This window comes from Myodes glareolus, chromosome 2 (assembly GCF_982192425.1).
Source record: "Myodes glareolus chromosome 2, mMyoGla1.1, whole genome shotgun sequence".
Classification (NCBI taxonomy): Eukaryota; Metazoa; Chordata; class Mammalia; order Rodentia; family Cricetidae; genus Myodes; species Myodes glareolus.
Genome location: NC_142027.1, coordinates 27691475 through 27714945, shown reverse-complemented (window position 1 = coordinate 27714945; position 23471 = coordinate 27691475). Strand labels below are relative to the sequence as shown.

The window sequence follows — 23471 nt, the reverse complement described above, 5'->3', positions numbered from 1 at the left end:
TGACTCGAGTTGTTGGTGTCAAAATTCAGTCCGCATAACCTCCAAGATAATTTTTCAGAATTCCCACCTGAGTTAATGCATATCCTGTCAAAATCACACAGAAGTAGGTAATCATTACACACTTGGTCCTCATGCCTCATTGTAGCCAACATCTTGCAAGCCCCAGAAGAACTGCTTCTTGTCTTTAAATGTTCTCAAATATTACTCTCACTGTGTGAGGCATGATATGAAACTTTTCATAGGAAAATGTATATTTTGGCTGAATGGGAGCAAGAGATCACGACTGGAAGCATGCAAAGCCGTTTTTTAACATGTGCAGATCCTGAGCTGTTACTTGTGGGGACTTTCTGCTCACTGTGGGTGGAAATTATTTTCTTCTTTTGCCAAATTCTATTTGTCTGTCTCCCCGCTTACTGATCTTATTAATTTAGTATTCTTGTAGAAGGAAAATCTGCACTTCTTTGAGCTAGCCGTTAACTTTTCTTTAAACCTAATGTCGCCAAAGTTAAAATATGCTTGTGCTTTTTTTTAGTAAGATGATTGGAAATATTGAATTATACCCCCAACACAGAAACATTGGCTCTTGAATTACCATTTCCAAAGGAAAACCTGTGGACTAGTTATAATGAGAGAAGCAAGGTATATACAAAGTACCTGAAAGACTCAAGCTGATTTTTTCCTGGATTTAGCAGGGCAGACAACAGCAGTGTTGCTTGTTCTGGCTACCCCTAGGGTACAGCTCAACTGTCTTTTAAGGACATTTTGCTTTAGAATTCTTTCTCTCTCTCTCTCTCTCTCTCTCTCTCTCTCTCTCTCTCTCACCCCCCCCACACACACGCAGAGAGAGAGAGAGAGAGAGAGAGAGAGAGAGAGAGAGAGAGGGAGAGAGAGAGAGAGAGAGAGAGAGAGAGAGAGAGAGGGAGAAGGGGAGAGAGAGAGAGTTGAATTGCAGAACATGTCCATGTCCGTTCCTTGTGTATGAATTCAACACACCCAGATGCCTAGGCAGATTTGCCATTGTGAGTCACCTGCTCAGGAGCCTTAATATACTTGGAGCCTGCCTTGAGTCAGTTTGAGGCTTGCAGTATTAGGCATGCATTTGTAAAGAATGTAGAAACTATGGCAGCTTCTTAATGGATTTAAACTTCTGTCCCCCTGGAAGTATCCCTATTCAGTGAATCTAAAGGAAAGTGTTGATAGCTGACTTAATGCTCTTCTGACATACACATGGGAATGTTTTTGTGACATACTCATTTGTAAATGAGAATATTGTTCATATGTTTTATGAAGACCATTTTTTTCCTTTTCTTTGGGTTAGAACAGCCTCCTTCAGCTATATAGCTTTTAAAATAGCATAATAAAATGAATCCATTTCAACTAGAGGCTGACTTTCTAGGGGAATAGACATATCACTTTAAAATAAAGGATATGTTTATCTCATCTCCTCAGTCTAGCTGTGTGGCTTTTAGCAAGCTGATCAGGCCTGAGCATCCAGTCTCCTTGAGAATAAGATGAGGCTAAGTGAACTCACTTCTCCAGAGTTGACAGAGATTATTAACTAATTAGTAAAAATGCATGTAAGCTGTTTTTTCTTCCTAATGTCATAGCAAACTTGTGCTTTGTTCAGTGTCTAAACTAAGAATAAGGAGGATTCATAGAAAATTCAGCTATCATAACAGTATGAAAAGTAGCAAGTTTGCCAAATGAGAGTCTCAATTAAATATATCTTGACAGCTTGGAATGATGAGCCAGCACTAACAAGATTAAAATTAATAGAGCAAATTAAAAAATCTGGTACTTGAATTGTAATTTGAAAAAATTAACTATAAAAGGCTGGAATAAGTGGACCAGTTCAAGGAGGATGTGTGTGTGTGTGTGTGTGTGTGTGTCAGGATTCATTGAAGTGCGCAGACTCTAGTTAAATTAGCTCTAAAATATGCCTGAGTTCACTGAGAAACCTGCTTGCCAAATGAACAAAGTTTATCCTTATTGGGATTTTCAGAATTATGTGTGAATCTAGTCATCTTTACCCCTTTATTTTGAATTCGTTGGATCACGAATTATGTAATGTGTTGGTTCTGAACACTACATTTTCAGATGGACTTTGCTTCATTATGGTTGGAAAGGTAGTATAAATGAAACCGGACTCCATATTCACATGGCCATGCCTTACCACTAAGCTATACCCCAGCCCTGCCATTTACGTCTCCTAAGAGAAGACCAAACACAGGAGTTGGGAGAACTGAATGAATAGTTGACAATCAGTTCTAATAAAAAAAATTCAAGAATCTTGATATGGCTACTCCAAAACCAAAAACACATGAGTATGAGATCCCTCACTTCTCATTGTAGGTGACCATTTCATGGAAGGCATGCTTTCCCTCCCTCCAGACAGAAAAGGACTGAATTTTCTTTCAATTGGGAAGAAAAATTGGGAAGAGCAACTAAGTCACATTTTATTGTTTAGGTCTTGGCCTGCTTTGGAGACATAGTAAAGCCTACCTCAGGATAATGGCTTGGGAATAAACCTGGCAAAGTTTGATCCAACAAGGAATATTTGCCGTGTGGGTGACAGATAGGGGTTGTATGGGTTTGTTGGGATATAATGTCACTTCTGGTACTATTCTGACATCTTAGACCCTAACCATGAGCAATTCTTGAGCCTTAACTTTTAATGAAAATGAACACATATGTAGAATATTATAGTATGCATATAGGATTCATCAGAAAATTCCAGTTATGGGCCTGGGAAGAAAGATAAATAGACAAAGTATGTGCTATTCGAGCTCTAGGACCTGAGTTCAGCCCCTGGTATCCATGTGAAGACATGTCAGACATGGTGCTGTATGCATGAAATGCCCGCACTGAGGAAGAAGACAAGTAGATCCTTGAAGCTTACTGCTTGCCAGCCTAGCCAAATTAGTGAGCCCCAGGTGCCAGGGAGAGACGCTGACTCAAAAATAAAGTGGATGGTGCCCGAGAACCAACATGTGAGGTTCACTCCCTTCCTCCACACACTTTTGCACGCGTACCTACACACAAACATGTTCTCATAGCTGCGTATGCACACCTGCACACAAGCACATGCCCATAGCTGGGTATGCACACCTACACAAAAATGCATACCCATGGCTGCAATGCACACCCACATACAAACACATACCTATAGCTGCATATGCTTACCCACACACACATACACAAAGAAATTTTGCAACAGGAACATACCAGTTATTATACACAATGAGTGCTCCCTGGACAGTCCTCCCTCAATAATTGTGTAGGGGGTTATAATACTGGACTTGACATTAGATAGGGCAATATCTGATGTTTATTCTGAGTGTATCACTGAATGCTGGTAAAGAGCACTTACAATTTTATGCATTCGGGAACCGATTTACAACCTTCTCAAAAATACGTCCTTAGATGTCACTTTCCTATTTTCTTTCTGATATATAATGTTCTACACCAATACTATAAATTGCTATTGCAAAGTGATAACACTTGGTAGGGCAATCCCATCATGTTCCTGAAGGGATCGATTGGCAGGTTTGGTTTAAATCAAAGAAATGAAGGGATTGGGGAGCCAATCACGGTACTGACTGTTTTAGTGTCGGTTCTATTGCTATGAAGAGGCACCAGCGCCAAGGTGACTCTTATGAAAGAGAGCAATTAGCTGCAGTCTTAAAGGCTTAGTTCATCAATTATCATCATGATAGAAAGCAGACAGGTATAGCATTGGGGCAGCAGCTGAGAAGTTTACATCCTGGTCCACAGGCAGCCAAGTGAGAGACAGTGGGCCTCAAAGCCCACCAACCCCCCAAGACACACCTCCTCCAGCAAGGCCACACCTCACCTCTTCCATAGGCTGCACCACCTTATCCTTCCCAAACAGTCCCACTCCCTGTGACTAAGCATTCAAATATGTGAGCCTATGGGAGCCATTCTCCTTCAAACCACCACACTAACTTTATGAAAAGTGGTTATTTTTGTATTTATTCATCTTTTCTGAAATGCCAAAGATTCTTTGCGAATGAGAAATTTTGTATGAGGTAACTGATTATAAACTGAAGACATAATGATGTTTCCGAGTTAGGTACTCTGAGTCCTTTAAGACAGGCTTGACCTCTGCCCAACCATGCAATGCCTTCATGCCTCTCTTCCACCAAACCTCATAAGAAGCAGTGTGTGTTGTCTGTCATTACATGGCATGTAAGGAACTGAGGTTAAGTAATGTCCCTTGCAGCTGTGGCTGGGTCTCAGTGGTACAGTACTTTCCTACTCTCAAGCCCTGGGTTTTTTTTTTTGTTGCCCAGGTGCTCAACCAAATCCAGGTTATGTTGTTTTTTTTTTTTTTTCATTTATGTTCCATCTGCTAACTTCTTTCTTTGGAGTTGGTAGCTAAAGCCAGGGCAGTAATGGGGAGCAGAGAGAAAACACTATGTGCCTGAAATGGCCAAGTAACTGCTAATGTTTTCTCTCGAGACTGTGATTCCCAGCGTGCCGCAGGTCAGCAGTGGACAACAGGACAGGAAATGTAAGAAGTGCAGGGTCAAGTATTATCCTAATGTATCCAAGCGATGGTGGTGTACAGCTTTATTCCCAGCACTCGGGAGGCAGAGGCCAGCCTGGTCTACAAAATGATTACTAGGACAGCCAGGGTTGTTACATAGAGTAACACTGTCCCCAAAAGAAAATTATCTTAGTGTATTTATCATTTTGATTATTTATTTACTTGTATAGTTTTGGACAGGGTTTCACTATGTAGCTTTGGCTGTTCTGAACTAACTGCATAGACCAGGCTAACCTCGAACTCACAGGAATCCACCTGCCTCTGTCTTTTAAGTGTTGGGGTTAAAGGTATTCGTCACCATGCCCAGCCATTTTGCTTATTTATATGCTTAGTTTTTAGATAGGGCTTAAAATCAGCCAGATGGCACAGATGTTTAATAGCGGGTGACCTGTCATCTCGTCCGTTCATCTTGGTTCTCTGACCTCTGTCAGAGTCACAAATCTCATTTAAATATTCATGGTTTTACTTCTTATCCTGTGAAAGGAGATATTTAATCATTTGCCAAACTAAAACTTTCATTTTTGTTTTGTGTAGGTTGGTAACACATCTAAATGTTTGTATCACAATACAATAGTCTATAAATAGTTTTATAGTCCCCCTAAAATCTTCTTTTTCGTTATTCTTTACACTGCATTCCTGCTACTACTTGAAACAAAGAGCCATATCTGCACTTTAGAAAGCCTCTTTAGCAGTGTTTGAGGATGGAGTATAGCAAATTTAGCAAGATAGTTCCATGCCCCCAAAATAGTATAGCATAAAGGACATCAGTGGCGGTTGGTTCTTACTGTGTCCCTGGTCTTCCCTTGAATATTTCAGTATTCACGAGATTGAAAAGGAATTATCACATCCTCCATGTAATATAGAAAACTAAATCAGTGTCAACTACATGAAGGTAAAGCTCTTATGTCCCAGATCTAACCAGATTTGTCTGATCAGACCTTAACTAGAGCGTCTGTGTCCCTCCCTGTGTAGCCTTCTCTTGTCACCGACCTTAGTGGAGAAGATGCCCAGGCGCCAGGCTCTTCACCCGCTTTCTGCACTCAATTTCCCCTCACCGCGTTTGCCAGCTTTCCCCCCCCCTCCCCCCCGTACTCTCCGCTGCAGCTCCTCGTGATTTCCTTTCTTGTATAGTTAGGATCATTGCAGGGGGGTGTATCACACTCAGAGAGAATTGCACCGCCGCTCTCCGGCTAAGCAGAAAGATGATCATTACATGGTAGGAGACGCTCTTAGAAATTACTGTTTGCCACTCTTATCTTTGCCTCCTGCCCTTTTTTGGCTTGCACAGGTTGTCTGTTTGTTCTGACAGTAGCTCCCTCCCTTCTTTGTTTATCTTCTCCTGGTCCTTATAAAAAGGTTAAGTAGTAATGGTTGGAGAGAGGGCTCAGTAGCTAAGAGGCCTTGCTCAGAATGTGTGAACACCTATCTTTGAATCCCAGCATCTACATAAAAACCTACGTAAGCTCATACATCGTCCTGTATCCCTAGTGCCATGGGGAAGGGGCAGAGACATGAATCACATTGGTGGATTCACTGCCTGTCAGCCTAGTTCCAGGCTCATTGAGCGATGAGTCTCAAGGCAACAAGGCAGAGTGATAAAGTGGAACACCTATTATTCTTCTTTGACCCTACAGATGCATGCATCTGTGCATATACACACGCGCCCATGAACACACACACACATACACGCACGTGAACACACACACATACACAGGAACATATACATACGTAAAGAAGGTAAGTTGTGCTTGTTTTTCTCTATATTTGGACTGACGTCACAGTTCTGCTGATTCTCCTTTTTCAAGAGGTACTGCAGTAGCCTTGCAGAGGGCCTGACCCTGTTCTTGAATCCTTACAGATGTCCCACCAACTAGTCAAGGCGTGGACCACAAGCAGGTCCAGAGAGAGCTGGGGAACGTAGTCTTGCACCTCCACAACCCTACCATCCTTTCTTCCTCTTCGGTGGAAGTACACTGGACAGTGAGTTGTTGTAATATTTGTATGGTTTTTAATAATCAGGTGATTTCTGTGAGATTATTATAATAGGGAATTTACACCACTGTTTTTCACTTCCACACTAATGTTAATTTTATTATGCAAACATTATTTATTTTATGGGCTATGATCTGACTTTAATATATATATATATTAAATATGTATTTAATATATATATGCTAAAATAATCCTGCCAGTGTCGAGAGATCGAATCCCAAAGTATTTGAGTACATGACATGTGACATGCACATTGCCACATTTTTTTCATTTGGGAATACTTCCAAGTTGTATTGAGCAGATTTTGAAAATATATTTTTGTTAATTCTTTGAGCATTTTATGCATACATATGTGTATATATATATATATATATATATATATATATGCAATGTATTTTGGTCATATTCACCGCCTACCCCTTCCCCTCCTGCTTTTCCTGCCCACTCCCACCCTCCCTTCCACTTCCAACTTCATAGTAGTAGTTTTCAAAACCAGAATGGGAAAACAGTGCCATCTCTAAGGTGCCCACATATCTCTTCTAGAACGGGACACCCACAGTGAAGGCTTGTGCTTCTGCTGAAACAGATTAGAATATTATTACAGAAACTGGTCTTTCCCCCTCCCGTGCTAGAAATCTACACTGTGGGTTCCCTTTTTTTTTTTTTTATTCTTGTGCATTTTTATTACTAGTTTGCAGCAAAACAAGAAAATGGTGCGACTAACTACACTTTTATTCATCATTGTGATAGGTGGACCAACAATCTCAGTATATTCAAGGATATAAAATTCTCTACCGGCCATCTGGGTCCAGCCATGGAGAATCCGAGTGGTTGGTTTTTGAAGTGAGGACTCCAACCAAAAACAGTGTAGTGATCCCTGATCTCAGAAAAGGTGTCAACTATGAGATTAAGGCTCGCCCGTTTTTTAATGAGTTTCAAGGAGCCGACAGTGAAATCAAATTCGCCAAAACCTTAGAAGAAGGTAAGTGTGATGGAGTGGACGTCCTGGGCGTGCAAGATGTCTCCTGTGCTTTTGAGGTACTGGAAGTTGTTTAAAAGTTAGTAATGGCGTTCATCATTAATCTGTGTATATTAAAATATTTTGCTGTGGGAATGTGTTCACTAACAACAAGTGTAAGAAACTATAAGTGACTTGCTTCAGTGGCCACCTGCACAGAATATGTGCAAACGTTGGCACTATTGCTAAAATGCACATTCGAAGACGGACTTACCCGTGATTTGCTCGCTCTTTATTCCTGGCCACTTATGTTAGAGGGGTGTAGATAAGCTGAGTAATATCTGGGTTTGCCCGGACTTTCCAGAGTCTACATTTTCTCCTGATGCCTCATGCTTGGAAACCCCTTGGTTCCCGGCAAACCAGTATTTCCACTCTATAACTGAAAACCGGAAGGAGTATCAACAGAAATATATAAAGGCTTTCATGTCACAGTATACTTGAAAAAAGTGGCGGGGTGGGTGGAGGAGAATTTTCTCTAATTACTAGTTGGCACATGTGTGCATGTGTGTAGGTATATGACATTGCCAAGAAGATGTGGAGAGAATTTTTTCTCCTTCCACCTTGGGACCCAGGGAGATAACTAAGGTGGGCAAGCTTGCCCGGACATACATTTATTTGCTTGCTGATCAACCTCACTGCCCTGTCCAGAGGTGTTTTGTGCTGTAATTGTAATTGGCTATAAAAAAAAAAAATCACCATGTCAATAACTCAGAGAAAACTTGTAGTTTGGGGCCCTTTAGTGTTAGGTGATACTCTTGTTTAAAACATGCAGGATGTTGTGTTTTGGAAATTTGTGTTGTTACTGTTGTGTTTTTGAAATTTGTATGTTTTGGTGTTTTATGCTATACTCTTACAATCTATTGTTGTAATTGTTTTTGTTGCGATTGATAGCACCAAGTGCCCCTCCCCGAAGTGTAACTGTGTCAAAGAACGACGGAAATGGGACTGCAATTCTTGTCACTTGGCAACCGCCTCCTGAAGACACTCAAAATGGAATGGTTCAAGAATATAAGGTAATGGACTTAGTAGAGTCACTGGCAGCCCTCCCAGCTCACAGAGAAAAGGACCCTGCGTGAATTGTCTGTTGTCCTTTGTCGCCCTCTGCTGGCCCAACAGCCAACATGGAAAATTATTTCTTAAATTCTATACTCAGTGATTGTCCATACTAGAAAAGCTATTTGGAAAATAAATAAGTAAAGATTAAAATAAAGGTTGTAAGTGACCAACTAATATTTGTTTATATAATCGCATATAAGTTTTAAACTCTCATGATATTTTTTTTCATCCCCAAGATGTGGCTTAGATATATCACCCAGAATTTGATAATAGCTGGACGGTTTTCACTAGGATTCATTCTAAGCAAATAGCTTCCTTTATAAAAAATATCATTATAAAATTCCTATTTACTCACCAGAATGTGAGCCGAGTCTAGTAATGAATCTATATTACAGTATGGTGATGAGGTCTGTAATTTAGTGTAGTGGTAAACAAATAGCTGGTGTGCTTTCCCACCATTTCTGCAAACCATATATGCACAGTTACATATATGTATGTGTGTGTATCTTTAAACATGTATCTATATAAACATATATCTTTAAACATGACAAACTTTAACGCTTTATAAAGCGTGCGCTTCTGTACTTAGCATTACAATGGTGCCTGCATCATTTTCTGGTTATGAGATAAGGTTGTAGCATAGGTTCATTTCCATTACTGAGGTTAGAACATGAACACATCTCCAGTGTAAGTCAGCCCCTTTGAACTCCAGACTTACTAACATCAGAAGCACTTGCATGGTCTGGCCAGGACTATTGTATGTGTATTTTAACAAATCTTCTGGTGATCTGATGGTTTTCAAAGGAAAGATGAACTAAGGACTACAATATTGTTGTCAATTATTTACTGTGTTTGTGTGTGTGTGTGTGTGCGTGTGTGTTTGTGTGTGTATGTGTGTGTGTGTTTGTGCGAGTATGCGTATATACATGTAGGCCATAGTGAGTGAGGGCAAGTCAGGGGACAACCCCCAAGACTCTTGTTTTTCCTTTCCACTGTGAAGTTTCTGGGGATCTAACTCAGATTGTGAGCCTCAGTCACAAGCACCTTATCTACTAGGCCTTTGTGCTGACTTGGATCATAATTATCTTTTGAGTACCAAATTAATTCATAAAGCTGAAACCAGGGGTACATGTCTGTAATTCCAGTTCTTGTGAGATGGAGGCAGGAGGATGAGAAGCTCAACACAGACACCACCCAAAACAGAAAACAAAATAAATCATTTTTAAAATATGTGTAATAAATAAATGTATGGTAACTAAACCTAAGCTTAGTTGTAGGCATTATATTTTAAAGTGATTTTTTTAAACAAAAAAAATTGTAAAATTTTTGTACATTGGTTATTTGCATACTTTTTTGAGTATTTAACACACACAAACACTCACAGGAAGACGCAATATATATATATTTAATCAATGATTGGAGACACAATATATTTTTAAAGACACCATAGATGTTTCAAAAGCATTTCAAATAAAAATTTCACTTGTAACTGGTTCATTCAAAGATAAAGATGCCCGTCATCTTAAATACTTCCTCGTAAGGTCTAGGGTTGTTCCAGTGTTAGAGTATAGCAGCAGCACACAATGTTTCAGCCCAGCACAGCGGCTGTTGTAGAAGCATTTGTAAAAGAGCCTAAAATTTGATGATATCTTGGCTCCCAAGCAAAATTGTGTAACGTAGACATTTTCCCCTAAGAGTCAGAACTCATTTCTCTCCTCAAGAAATGTGCAAGGATGGATTTCACTTAGCTTCATGGTCAATTTAAAATAGTAAAATGCCTTTCAGAGCCTGATTGACCGGTACAAAATCAGTTTGTGGCTTCGGTTCAGCTCTGTAATGTAATTGTTGGGGAAAAAAAACTCACAAAGGAGTCTCTTTCCAGTGGCCAGGTTTGGGATAGAATGTCTCACCATTTGTGGGCATTACGTATTGAAACTGTACTGCAATAATTAAAACTTTTAGAGAAAAAGTTAAAGGTGATTCACCAAGTGCTAGAGAACATTGGTGTTTTGGTTGCCGTTAAGTCTGATCTCCTAGTAGGGTTTAGATAATAATAGCCCATCCTAGCTAGTTCTTCCTACTGCTGGAGGATGCTTCAGAGAAGCCAGAGCATTGTGAACTATTCTAGATATCATTTCCTTGTGGAAACAGTAAAAATATCATCGTCCCCTGTATCCATTTATTCAAGATTATCATTCTATGATTAATCTTTTAATGACACCTAAAGGCAGGCTCAGAGCGGAGTCGGACTTTCAGTCTCCTAAGCAGGTGGTTTCGTACTGCATGGCACTGTCAAAGTTCATGATTACACAGTTACCTCTCTATGATAAGAATTTCCTTGCATCGGATGTACATAGTTATTCTTTTTTATTCCCAATATGTTACGAAACAGAAATTGTTATTTCAATTTATATGGAAGCTCTGAGGGTGAATATTGTTATCTATTGATCATAGCTCAGCATACCCTGCTCAAGATAAACCCTAGGGTTACCCTTACACATTGTTAGTTTTTTATTTCCAATACCAACCATATTTATATGAAATATTTTAGATTATTCCGAAGTTCTGCCTTCCCAGAAAACTGTATCTTGGGTTTGATGGTCACGTGATGTGATCGTTCTGGTTAATTCCGTCCTGAAATGTCAGGCTCAGTGCGTCCTGTGCAGCTGTCTTCTGTGGCAGCTGGTCACACGGACTGACTCTTGTGGTATAATTGTGATTATAATACAAATTATAAATGATGGCAGGTACATTATTGTTCTTTATGTGAATATTTACAGCCTTCCGCAGAGTAATTTTTATTTCTTCATGAAAATTTCTTGATGATAAAAAAATAACAAAAACCGAATGAAGTGGACTGAAGAGAGCCCTGTGAGAGAAATAACCAATGTGTGGCGAGCTGACCACTTTATATGATAAGATTTTTTTCATGATTGTTTTGTTTTCTGTATTGATTCATGTGTGTGCATGTGCCCATTGAGGCCAGAAAAGGATATCAGATCCCTCAGAAATGGAGTTACAGATGTTGATAGACTAAATTATGTGGATGTTGGGATCTAAACTCCGATCCTCAAGATCCCTGTGATTATGTAGCAAACCTTCTTAACTGTCAAGACATATCTCCAGCCCCTATATCATTGGTTCTCAACCTATGGGTCGTGTCAAAGAGTCCTTTCATGGGGGTTACGTAAGACTATCAGAAAACACATATATTATGATTCATTATAGTAGTAAAATTATTATAAAGTAGCAATGAAAATGATTTTATGGTTGGGGTCTCCACAACATGAGGAACCATATTAAAGGGATGAAGGTTGAGCACAGCTGCCCTATATGATAGATTCTTAAAAAATACCTAATAAAACATGTAGGGACCTTAAAGCTATTGCTAGTATAGAATTTGATGAGAATAATCTCAGAATTAGGTCAAGGCCAAGAATGACTTTTAAAGTTTCATTTATTGGATCATTGGATTCTTGATAGATCTGCACTGTGCATAGGTGTGAAACTTACCTGTGACGTGTGCTGAGCTTTGCATTAACTCGGCTAATTTACCCGCTTTCCTCTCATTATTTACTTCTTCCAGGTTTGGTGTCTAGGTAACGAAACTAGGTATCACATAAACAAGACAGTCGATGGGTCTACCCTCTCTGTGGTCATTCCCTCTCTGGTTCCTGGGATCCGGTACAGTGTGGAGGTGGCAGCAAGCACTGGGGCAGGTCCTGGGGTGAAGAGCGAGCCTCAGTTCATCCAGTTAGGTAAGAGTCCCATGATCTGTAATTCTCCCACTTAGCTCTGCTTCACTGTTTTTATGTTGCTGATAGACCAGCCATTGTTGCAAGTCAAGTAGAAGCAAGAGTATGGCTTATAGCTGCCACAGGGCTATCTTTATTAAAAACATAGACTGCTATAGATATATGGCCATGCATCCCTTACCAAGGGCAATACAGTCTGAGAAAGCCGTCGGTAGGTGATTGTGTCATTGTGTGGTCATCACAGAGTACCGTTATGTAAACTAAGACATCAGTGACATCACTAGGCAACGCAATCATTTGGGAACATGACTCTGCATATGGTTCATGATTCCAAGATGGTATATATGGTTAATGACTGTAGATGTCTTGCAACTAAAATATCAAAGTGTGATTATCACTCTTTCAAATACAGAGATGTCAGTATTTACTGTCATTCTTACCCTGCTTCTGAAATTTTTATCTAATTAGCAAATGCTATTAATCGACCATCAAATAAGCCTCAATTAAAAAGAAAGACTCAGTCTTTCCTCCTGTGGCTTTTACAACTGTTCTGGAAGAGAAAGGTCTTCATTAGGGTTTCTAGTACTTTGACAAAACACCATGAGCAAAATGCAAGTTGTGAAAGAAAGGGTTTATTTGGATTACTCTTCCACAGCACTGTGCCTCATTGGAAGAAGTCAGGACGGTGACTCCAGTAGGGAAGGAGCCTAGAGACAGGAGCTGATGCAGAAGTCATGGAGGGGTGCTGCTTACTGGCTTGCTTCCCATGGCTTTTTTGGCCTGCTTTCTTATAGAACCCAAGACCACCGGTCCAGAAACGGCACCACCCACAATAGGTTGGGCTCTCCCTCACCAATAACTAATTAAGAAAATGTTTTACAGCCAGATCTTATGGAGACATTTTCTCAATTAAAGTTTCCTCCTTTCACATAACTCTAATTAATGTGTCAGGTTGCCATAAGACTAGCCAGCACAGGAAATAAAACCCTTCCTTGAAATACTTAAGCCAGGTTTTGGAAATTTATAGCAATGTGAAATTTATATTTACATTTAATGTCTATTTAAAATTGTAATTGGTTTTTATTATAGAAGGTAAATTAAGATATTAACTTTTAAATATTTATATACTAATTACTTAAAAAGTTAAATAGAATTTCTGCTTTAAAAATATTAGATTAATGAAAAAGAAGATGTAATGCAGAAGCCTACATGACTATGATTCACAACAGAAAATATATTGTATACAGAATATGCAAAATTAACATTCACTACAGAAAATATATTCTATACAGAATATGCAAATTAATATTCACTACAGAAAATATATTCTATACAGAATATACAAATTAACAGGTGATTAAAAGTCAAATATAAAACAACAAATACTATTGTTCCTAAAGGACAAGATAAAATAGTTTGATTTTTAAACAGTGGTGTTTATATTATTAAAGATAACAAGAAGTGCAGAGTCAACTTTATATATTAACAATCAGAAATAAAACTTTGGAATATTTTATGTCGTATGTTAAATTGTGGCCAAAGGATCGGGTGACATAAGTCTGCATGCTTACCAAGTACGTACCTTCTTAAGGCACTAACAATACTGTCACCCTAGAATTATGTCAAGATCAAATTAAGAAACATCCAGCCTGAAATATTGTTCTTAATTTCACTGTTAAGACAAAACCAGTGGCTCTAAGATAGACAGAAAATCTTTGCAATGTAACACAGTAAAGTTTCTCGAACACAGTTATTGTTTAGGTCAGTTCCATATAAGTCCTGAGTGCCAGGCACTGTGGGCCACGGGCCAATGAGCCTGAAGCTTTAGGATGAAGTTTCCCAGGGCTGTCTCCAGAATAGCTGAAGAGGGGAAAGGAAACACGTCCTATGGGAGAACTTAATGCTTCAGGCTAAGACAGGAGCACCCTGTTCTAACCCATTCTGATTGCACATAAGGTATTTGAGGCCACCACAGAATGAGGTCACTGGGTAGAGAACCACCTTCAACCAAGTGGAGATGTAAATGCTAATTATGAGATTCCCATTTAAAGCTTGCTCACTCAGCTGCAACTATGGGTTAGAATTTTGTAACTTTTAGTACCATTTCCACTTACCAACTTTGAATGTAATTATTACATGCATCTCTTTTAAACAAAAATAGCTTCACAACTTGTTTCAAGCAATACAGGAAATGGAAAAAATGCTTAATGCATCTGTTAGAATGTTTTAACATGCATGCAGGAATAAATATAAATTGACACATACACATTTATCCACTTTGGTGCAATGTCAATCTCTATTTTTTAACATTGCAAGTTGCATTGCTGTGATCCTGTTGACGAGGTTTGCTATTATAGGACACTGCCTTTTTGTCCTATTATTTTGGAAGATGGATTGGAAAGAGGGATTGTGGGTTATTTTGTTAAGATTTATATCAAGAAATTTAAGAGTCAAATATTTTAATATAGCCTCAGCTGCAGTGAGACAAAACCTGATATACCGAGTGGCCATTTGAATTCATTAGTCACACCACACTTTATTCTGTTCAGCCCATCTGGTCGCTGGCAGTGGAACCTCCCATGGCCCTTTCTATAAAATCTGAAGCTACCCGATTTAACCTTGCACAAACAACCATGAGATCTATAAACCTGGTAGATACAAAGGATGAATTAAGAATGAAAAGAATGGGCCTGCTTAGTGAGCGTTGAGAGGCGGAAATGCTCTTAGGCCAACCAGAGATAAAAGGGTCTGGGACATGAAATAAAACTTTCCATCAACAAACAGTGGAAAGCAGGTGACTGCTGGCAAAAATAGTTTCTCAGCCTTGACCCCAGTAGAGTGAAATTAGCAGTTGTGCTCAAGGAAAGGGTACATGTATCACCTGCACACACACACACACACACACACACACACACACACACACACACAGCATGAAAAGGAATTTAGACCTTCCATGTGGAGAGGAGCGCTGTATTCCTAAAGCAGTCTCAGCACACACTAAACGCTATTTATTTTTATTGCCAGTTGTCTTGTCAAGAGGCAGTATCATTTAATAAGAAAAAAGCCATGTTCATGTTCAGAAATGTTGTCCATGAAGAATTAGTTGTGTCTATTACTGTTCTCGAAATGAAACTAGGCTGGGGAACCAGAACATGCTCCAATTTTAAAGCAGAATTGCTGATGTCTCTTTGATCTAGCTTGGAGTTCTCTTTCTGCAGGGTGGCTGTGAATCGGTCCTCCCTTGACAGGGCTCAGGTGATCTGGTCACTGGTGTTTACATGCCAGAGCTTCCCTGTCCCAAGGAACTGTGACTGGCAGGTGCCCTGAACTTTATATGTAACCTGTCTACATGACCTCTCTCTAGGATACCTTTGACCAGGATGAGTGAGGGATGGGTGTGTGTGTCTTCAAGGAAACATGGAGGAGGCAATGGGACCAAATTCGGGACGTAAGAGAAGCAGTTCATTACACAGAGATCTGCAAGGGAGAGGGCAGGAGCTACTCATTACCCTGCCATGTGAATCTAGAGGAAGGGCCTGTGGAGTCATGGTGTCTTTACTGGTGCGCAGAAGTTTCCTCAGAACTAAATGTCTGTAAATCTCAAGGGTTTGGTTGTTCCAAGAGGAAGCGGTGATGGATTCCAGAGTGTGCCGCCATCACTAAGAGGCTGGCGCTACTGGACATGTGCACAATCCATAGAGAGTGAGTGAAATCGTGAAGGAGGTTGAACTGCTGTGTCCCATACACAGTCGGTCATAAGGAGGCGAGAGTATGAGGTGCATATCTGAACTGAGCATGCTAAGACCTGGGAGAGAACAGGAGGAGAGAGAGCTGTAGAGATGGTTCTGTGTTTGCTGAGCAAGTGTGAGAATCTAAGTTGGAGCACCTAGGACCTATGTAAAAGCTGGGCATGACAGCATACTTCCAGAATCCCAGCACCAGGGAGGCAGAGAGAAACGGATGTCTGTAGCTCACTGGCAGCCAGACCCACTCAAATACTGAGCTGTGCATTCAGCGACAGCCTGTCTCCAAGACTAAGATGGAAAGCGATTGAGGAAGACATTCGGTGCTGAATTTAGACGTCCACGGGCATATTCAGAACACATACACAGCCACACCCATATGCACAGCCATTGGCACCCAAAATGTAAGCACACATACACACATACATTCTTCTCAGAGCTCGAACATATTCTTAGGAGATGGGCCTGACTTTCTCACAACAGGAGAAACAAAGGGACTAAGGCAACTATATCCCCCACTACTGTTCTATTTGCTGCTAATGGGTTTAGGACAAGAGGGAACCATTCCCTTTACTGTGTGCCCAGCGGTGGCTGTGCCAGATTCCAGTTTATAGCTCCAATCTGCTGGTCATACAGAGGGCCCTGGTTACGTTAAATGGGTCACAGCGCATAGCCATAGGACACAAATCTGAGAAGGGAAGTGCCAGACATGAGGGGGGCTGCCAGGAATGGGAAGGAGATGGTGAGGGGAGCGTAAGAATATGCTGTGTGTATCGAATAGCAAAATTACAGTGAGCAGGGAAAATAGATCCAAGTCAACATGGAGCTATAAGAATGCAGGACAGTAGTAGTTTATGTCAGATGATTCAATGATAGGAAGAATAAAATGGGTAAGCGCCTCTTCTTTTCACCATATGGAGTGTGGAAAGATATTAAAAGGCCTGCCACTAGTGTCCCGGGATACTGTACACTGGGAGCCTTAAGTTGGGCATCACTAGGGTCAACAAAAAGGGTTGCCTTGCTGGTGGAGCAATAGCCTTGATTTCCTAGAGTAACCAGGCAGCTCTCGGGGGGGCCTTAACTAAGAACTGCCAGCTTCAGCAACCTCTCTATAAGCCTAAGACAAATGGAAAATGAGTAAATTTTATCACCCATATATTCTATCAATTTTTAATTTTGAATCAAAATGTCTAACAGGAAATATGAGTCCTTTTGGCTATTCATAACACTTGATGACTCTTTTACATATTTAATGTTCTTTTCTTATTTCTAATGTGGATCATCATTATTATTCTAAAAGAAAGATTATCTGTAGTTCTTCTAAAGCTAATTTTTATAGTGTTTTAGCGGTCTTTGGTTTTATAATTCTCTCTTAATATAAGTTCAAATAATGTGTAATTAAGGCAGTTGAAGATCATGCAAAATAGTTGTGGGGCGGGAACAAACACATTGTTTTTCAAGATCTACTTACAGAAGAGGTAAAATTTCAATTCTAGCTTCCCACCCACCTCCCACTGCCCACACCATTTTTAAGACACAGTTTTACTATGTAGCCCTGGCTGGCCTGGGCCTCTCTCTATAGATTGGCTGGCTTCAAATCGCACAGAGATCCACCTGCCTCTGTCTCCTGGGTGCTGGGTCTAAAGCTCTGGGCCACTGCACCTCCCCTATTTCTATCATTTTTGAAGCAAATATTTGAGGGTTCCTATGGAAGTGTGAGAAAGTGTATGTCTTTTCTATATTTACTAATTCAGCACCCCTTATTTCCCAGAATGCATTCAATTATTCCATAGTTTAGAGGTACATTGGTAGATTAGTTAGTCTTCTCACACGAAACCCATACTAAACACCCACACAGTTTTTTGAAATAAAAAGACAGAGGGCATTTGTCTTTAACTGTAGCCTCATAAAATATGACATACTTGCTTTGAATTAAAATAAATGGAATAAAATAAATTCTTTCCCGTAAAACCTCTTGCGCTCCCCAGTGGTGGCTGAAGCAAAATGGAAAACAAAAATCATTGTCCAAATGCTAACAAGATGAAGCAAGAGCCATGTATACTGTGCTGTGCTGTCATGTTGAGATTTTGACCCTGATTAACCAAGACATGGCCTTTCAGATTCTCATGGAAACCCCGTGTCTCCTGAGGACCAAGTGAGTCTCGCTCAGCAGATCTCAGACGTGGTGAAACAGCCAGCTTTCATTGCTGGCATCGGGGCAGCCTGTTGGATCATCCTCATGGTCTTTAGCATCTGGCTGTACAGGCACCGCAAGAAGAGAAACGGTCTCACCAGCACGTACGCGGGCATCAGGAAAGGTGTGGTGGCTATAAAACCTTTTATCTTAAACTGATAGTGTGTTATTCATGGCGCGCAGCCTTCATTAAACGGCTTTACTATGGGAAGGTTCTCAGTGGTGCTGTTATTCCTCCACGTGGTCCATATAGGAACTTGCTCGTGCGGCAAGCCAGGAATAGACTCTTCCAGCCTCTCTGAGCCCATGTTTTTCTAAGCTAGGTTCCTTCAAGGTCTCGACTTTGCTCCATTTGTTTAGGCAGATATTTTGTTTTATGCTCTTGCGGGAAATTTGTCTTCTGTCCCAGGAACTTTAAATGGGCTTATTTTTGTTTTTGTTGTCATTGCTCGGGGTTTCACTTGAGCTTAGTTTGGCTTTTATGAATGAGCACTGGCTACCATTTGCTTATTCACCACAATCGCCCTCGGTGGATACTAATGATGGCTGTAGGGGCTGCTTTAGGTAGCAAACTGAGCTTTATTTATCATTCATAGATGTAACGTGGAGTGGAATTTTTATGCCCTCTTAACTAATAGCTTCTTTCAGATGTCCACACAGGTTAAGAAAGCACTCTTGGCTTGCCACGATTCGCCGCTCAGAGGCGGGGCCGCACATGCTGAGAGACTCACAGGCTTTGCAACACACCCTCAGATCTCAGCGCTGCCCCTGTTTGTTTTTTACTCGCGGAGTCAGTTCTTCAGACTCCCCGGTAGATAGTCGCCCGCCCCATTCTCGTCTTTGATAACTCAGGTTTACACCAGCGCAACTCTAAGTCGCGGCATTTAGTGGGAAACCCCTTCCTCACCTGTGCTTGCTTACAGTGCTCCCTTTTCTTCTCAAAGTTCTCACGGGTTGGATGCTAACGGTGTGATTCACCCTAGATGTAGGCCCCATGTGTCAACCTGAAAGAAGAGATTTACATCGCTGCAGAGCAGACATTGTAACGATTGCTAATAAGGCTCCCCCTTGCCCAACCATGACCTCCTTTCTATGCTAACTGTGCACACGTTTCCTAAGCAAACACTTTAGACATGCCCTGGCAAAGTACTGCCTCTGACTAATTGTGCGGCTAAGTCAGTATTGTCAGGGCTAGGTGGAACTCAAATACCCCTGTACCTTTAGACAGAATCCTAGCTCTGCAGTCTCAGATTTCTGTGCTCTTGCTTTCAAGAGATCTTGACAAAAGAATGAGCGAGACTGTCACCAGCCCTGTGGAAATGAAGCCCTGACTGGCCCTGCAGCCCCCTTCTATATGTAAATCTTCTCAGGCATTGTCATCTGTCGACCACCCCCCCTACACACACACACACACACACACACACACACACACACACACACACACACGAGTTCTGTCAGTGGCCCTACCGGGAAATAGCAAAGAAGGGCTTGGAGGGTGTGGGGCCAGTGCACAGACAGTGCGGCTCATTATGTATACAAAGTGGAACAATGGCAGACACATGCTGGCCATATGATCCTTTGACTCAGATCAATGGAGAGAAGGGCTTTGTGGGAGGTGGCTTGGGGAGGGAGGAGGGTACCCTTGGAGGCTGTTTTTGAAATCTGACTTGAGTTAGGAGCAGGGCTATGTAATATTGAAATGTAGAGTCCCCTGCACTTTCTGGTGGAAGGGCCGCCATCAAGAGCTTGGTTGTGTGAGCATCCAGTCCTTGGGCTCCAGGGTTTCCTGTCACAACGAAGTGTTTTAGCTGTGTAAGGGTAGCAGTAACGCTCTCCACAGTCTTGCTCTAAGGCTGTGTGTGACACAGACCTGTCCTTGCTCTCCAAAGCACTCCTTGCCTTTACTAATGTCCTCTGAGCATGCCAGTAAACACCTCTGTGCCGTCCCCAGAGCTAGCCCTCTCATCCCATTGCCTTTTCAGTTACCCCCGCTGAACAGAAATCATAAAACGTAATCACGCATAGGACGTCCTGAGCCCTTGACTCTGTTTTCCTCACCTTAACATTTTTTTGTAATTCTTTTTCTATGCAATTTTTAAAGAACATTGTGTCATCTGAAATTTCTTATGCCAAAAAATAATGCCAGTGATATAAGCGAAATGAGATGTGGCACATTTTAACGGAGTCAGTGCAGAGTGCCCATTTGCCTGCACAAGGTCAAGCCAGAATGTGACTTTTTCACACTAGTGAGGATGGGGGTGGCCTCACCGCATTTCACCGTGTGTGATGTGCAGGGGTCTTGCGTACCTGCCTGCCTTCATTCACGCGGATCCCCAGCATTAGCGAGCACACGGGGTGGTAGCTGTGGTATGGGAAGACTTGGGAATGCAGTTGGGTTTGGGTAAAAATCCCACTTGGTGCTCGCCTTCCCTCATTTGTCTTTTCTCTTCACAGGCAGGTTAGTGAAAGCCCCTAGCCTGGCCTTTCTGGTCCCCCGTGTCCTTGTCCTCGCAGACTAATGTTCAGGCACTCCATTCTTCCTTGAACAGCTTTAATTTCAAACGCACCTCTTTTTTATATCTTATAAGGGCTTGTTACTATTATTTTTTAAATAAAGCTAAATTATATTGACTTTGAAAAGATCTGAATGAAAAAAATCACAATAGAATTCTTAAGATGGTCCTGCCATGCTACACACGAAGGCCAGTGTATAAACTGAGGATGCACTGAGAGCTTTGTCATTGTTCTTTCTTGTATGCTAATAGTACGTGGCTTGCCAAGAAGTCGACATGGTACACCCTTCCAGCATGTTCCCTTCACAGTTCAGATCCTACCATCAATTTCCTATTGATATATAAATGAAAAGTGTATTTTGGTATTTTTGATACATGATAAATAATCAATATTGCAGCTTATTTGCCCTAAAGAATTATTGAGAGCAATCTTTAATTGGAGAGGAAGGCATTTTCCTGCTTTCCTTATTAGGGCTGCATTTCTTTTAAATTGAAGGGGAGAGATTGGAAAATCATTTCGTCTCCTCCCTCTATGAAATAGCATGGAAATTGCAGTGGTGCTTGCCTGCCCCCAGCAAAGGGAGAAGATGGGGAAAGTGGGGGGGGGGACGACAGACTGCTACTTTTGAGGTCTGCAGTTCAATTTCAGGCATTATTGATTAGATTAAGATTTATAACTACAGAAAAAGTGAAGGTTCTCTGGGGGGGGGGGGTGTTATTGTTCTTTTGTTCTGCTTCTAGGGTGGCATTAAAAAATGTTCTGTCTGTCCCCAGAAAGCTTCTCAATGTAAACGATGACAGATATATTGGAGGTTTAACTCCACATCTCTTACCATCCATTCACAAATTTTCATGATGCTAAAATAAAAGCAAAAACAAAAGCAAAAGAAAACCACGTTACTCTGTTTGTGTGCTGCCAGGCATTTCTCACCAGTAAAGCTGTATAATTTGATTCTCTCTCTCTCTCTCTCTCTCTCTCTCTCTCTCTCTCTCTTTCTCTCTCTCTCTCTCTCTCTCTCTCTCTCCTCTCTCCCTTTCCCACCATTCCAGTAATGAGCACCCCACTGCACCTACTATTCCACTTACCAAGCATTTGCTTTCAGATGCCCAGATAAGGTTCCAGCAGAGCCCTGATAATACTTGTTTAAGAATCCATCATCCAGTGTTTGGGAATGATTAATAGTGGAGGATTCCTGTTTGTACTAAAGCCGTGGGCCGACTCTGTGTTACTAAATGCAAGGTCATCCGCGGGCTAACCCAGACAATTCCCCTCCTGAGAGTATTAGAATGTCAGCCACTTCAGCATGGTACCTGTAGAGACAGGCTGCTGCTTTTGCAGACGTCAGATGTGGTGTTGCTCATAGATCAGAGTGTCAACCCTACTGGCTTGGTTATTTACATTGGTGTTATGTTTAGCTGTCTGCTTGATTTATACTAATGTGATATGTTCCCCTTCTCTCTCCAGCTTAATAACTAGTTTATGTTTTTGTTTTGATTTTTCAGTCCCGTCCTTTACCTTCACACCAACAGGTATCTATTTGCGCTTACCCTCTCCCTTCTGTGTGTTAGTTTGGCGTGTGTTGTGCTGCTGTGTTTCAGTTCATTCTAAACGGTAACTCGGGGAAAGGACTTGCATAGACCACAATGTTGCGTTGACTCATGCCAGGCATGCATCTGCAGTAGAAATAGTGGGCGTTGCTTTTCACCTCCTCGATGCAGTTACATACCCTGCATGCCACATTGCATCTTAGCCTGTGTGCATGTATCTCCGTTAAACCGGCACACTTTTCTACCCTTGGCATGATTTAACACACTAATCACCTTACCGGTTAGTTCCCACTAGGCCATGCAGCTTTCTCCCCTCGACTTCAGCTTTGAAGTTTTCCAACAACAGAAAGATTTCTCTCCTTTGTAGTTGTCTGTCCATAGAATTACTATTCTGAGAAGCACCCCAAATCTCTGCCCATGTGAGCGATAAACTTCATTTCCGACAAGTCGGAGTCCTCATCTTGGTCCCCTTCAGCTTCTTTCAGAACAGATCCTTCTCTCGCGTCAGCTCCAGTCAAAGATGCCCCTGTAGTTCTGTGTCCTCAGTTTTAATCCAGTTATTGGGATCACTGGGCACAGTTATCTCTCCCTAGCAGACTTCCAGTTTGGAGTTTTTCTAAGTAGCGGAAACTTGGCAGCTTTTAAAAACACATTTCTTCTTAGAAAATGTGTCTGTATTTACAGGAAAGCTAATCTTCTTAACTCCATGCCTAACTATTTATAAGTCTGTGTTTGTTCTGGCCAAAATAAAATGGATTAATCCTTAAACTGCATTAAAATATTTTTTCACCATATCTGATAGAAATATAATGTCTGATAGAAATATAATACGACAGGGTTTTCACAAGTCAAATATAAAATAGGTCACATCAATTGTCCCAACTTGGCATAAGTCTTTGTGTGTGGAAGGAGGGTTTATGTGATCATGTATCTTCTCTTTATTTCTGTGCCTTCTGGGAAGACAATCTAGCAAGTTTTTTTTCCCACTCTGAATTAAGATTATCCATACAGAAATCATAGAATTATGTTATTTGGTAAGAAATTCTAAAGAAATCTATAAAGATATTAATGTGCATATATGA

At 41.0% G+C, this 23471-nt stretch overlaps 1 protein-coding gene across 7 annotated transcripts in view; it reads left to right on the top strand.

The window, feature by feature from the left end:
- Positions 1-23471, top strand: part of Robo1 (roundabout guidance receptor 1) — a 713251-nt gene that overhangs the window by 642660 nt on the left and 47120 nt on the right. For 4 of the 7 annotated variants that reach the window (XM_087899659.1, XM_087899654.1, XM_087899662.1 and 1 more), the window contains exons 13-17: positions 6429-6550; positions 7313-7544; positions 8472-8593; positions 12223-12394; positions 18255-18452. In XM_087899659.1, coding sequence (XP_087755785.1) covers positions 6429-6550; positions 7313-7544; positions 8472-8593; positions 12223-12394; positions 18255-18452 — 846 coding nt within the window. Of the gene's footprint in view, positions 1-6428; positions 6551-7312; positions 7545-8471; positions 8594-12222; positions 12395-18254; positions 18453-22344; positions 22372-23471 lie in introns of all 7 variants that reach the window. The other 3 variants (XM_087899655.1, XM_085685679.2, XM_048422591.3) reach the window with 1 other exon arrangement.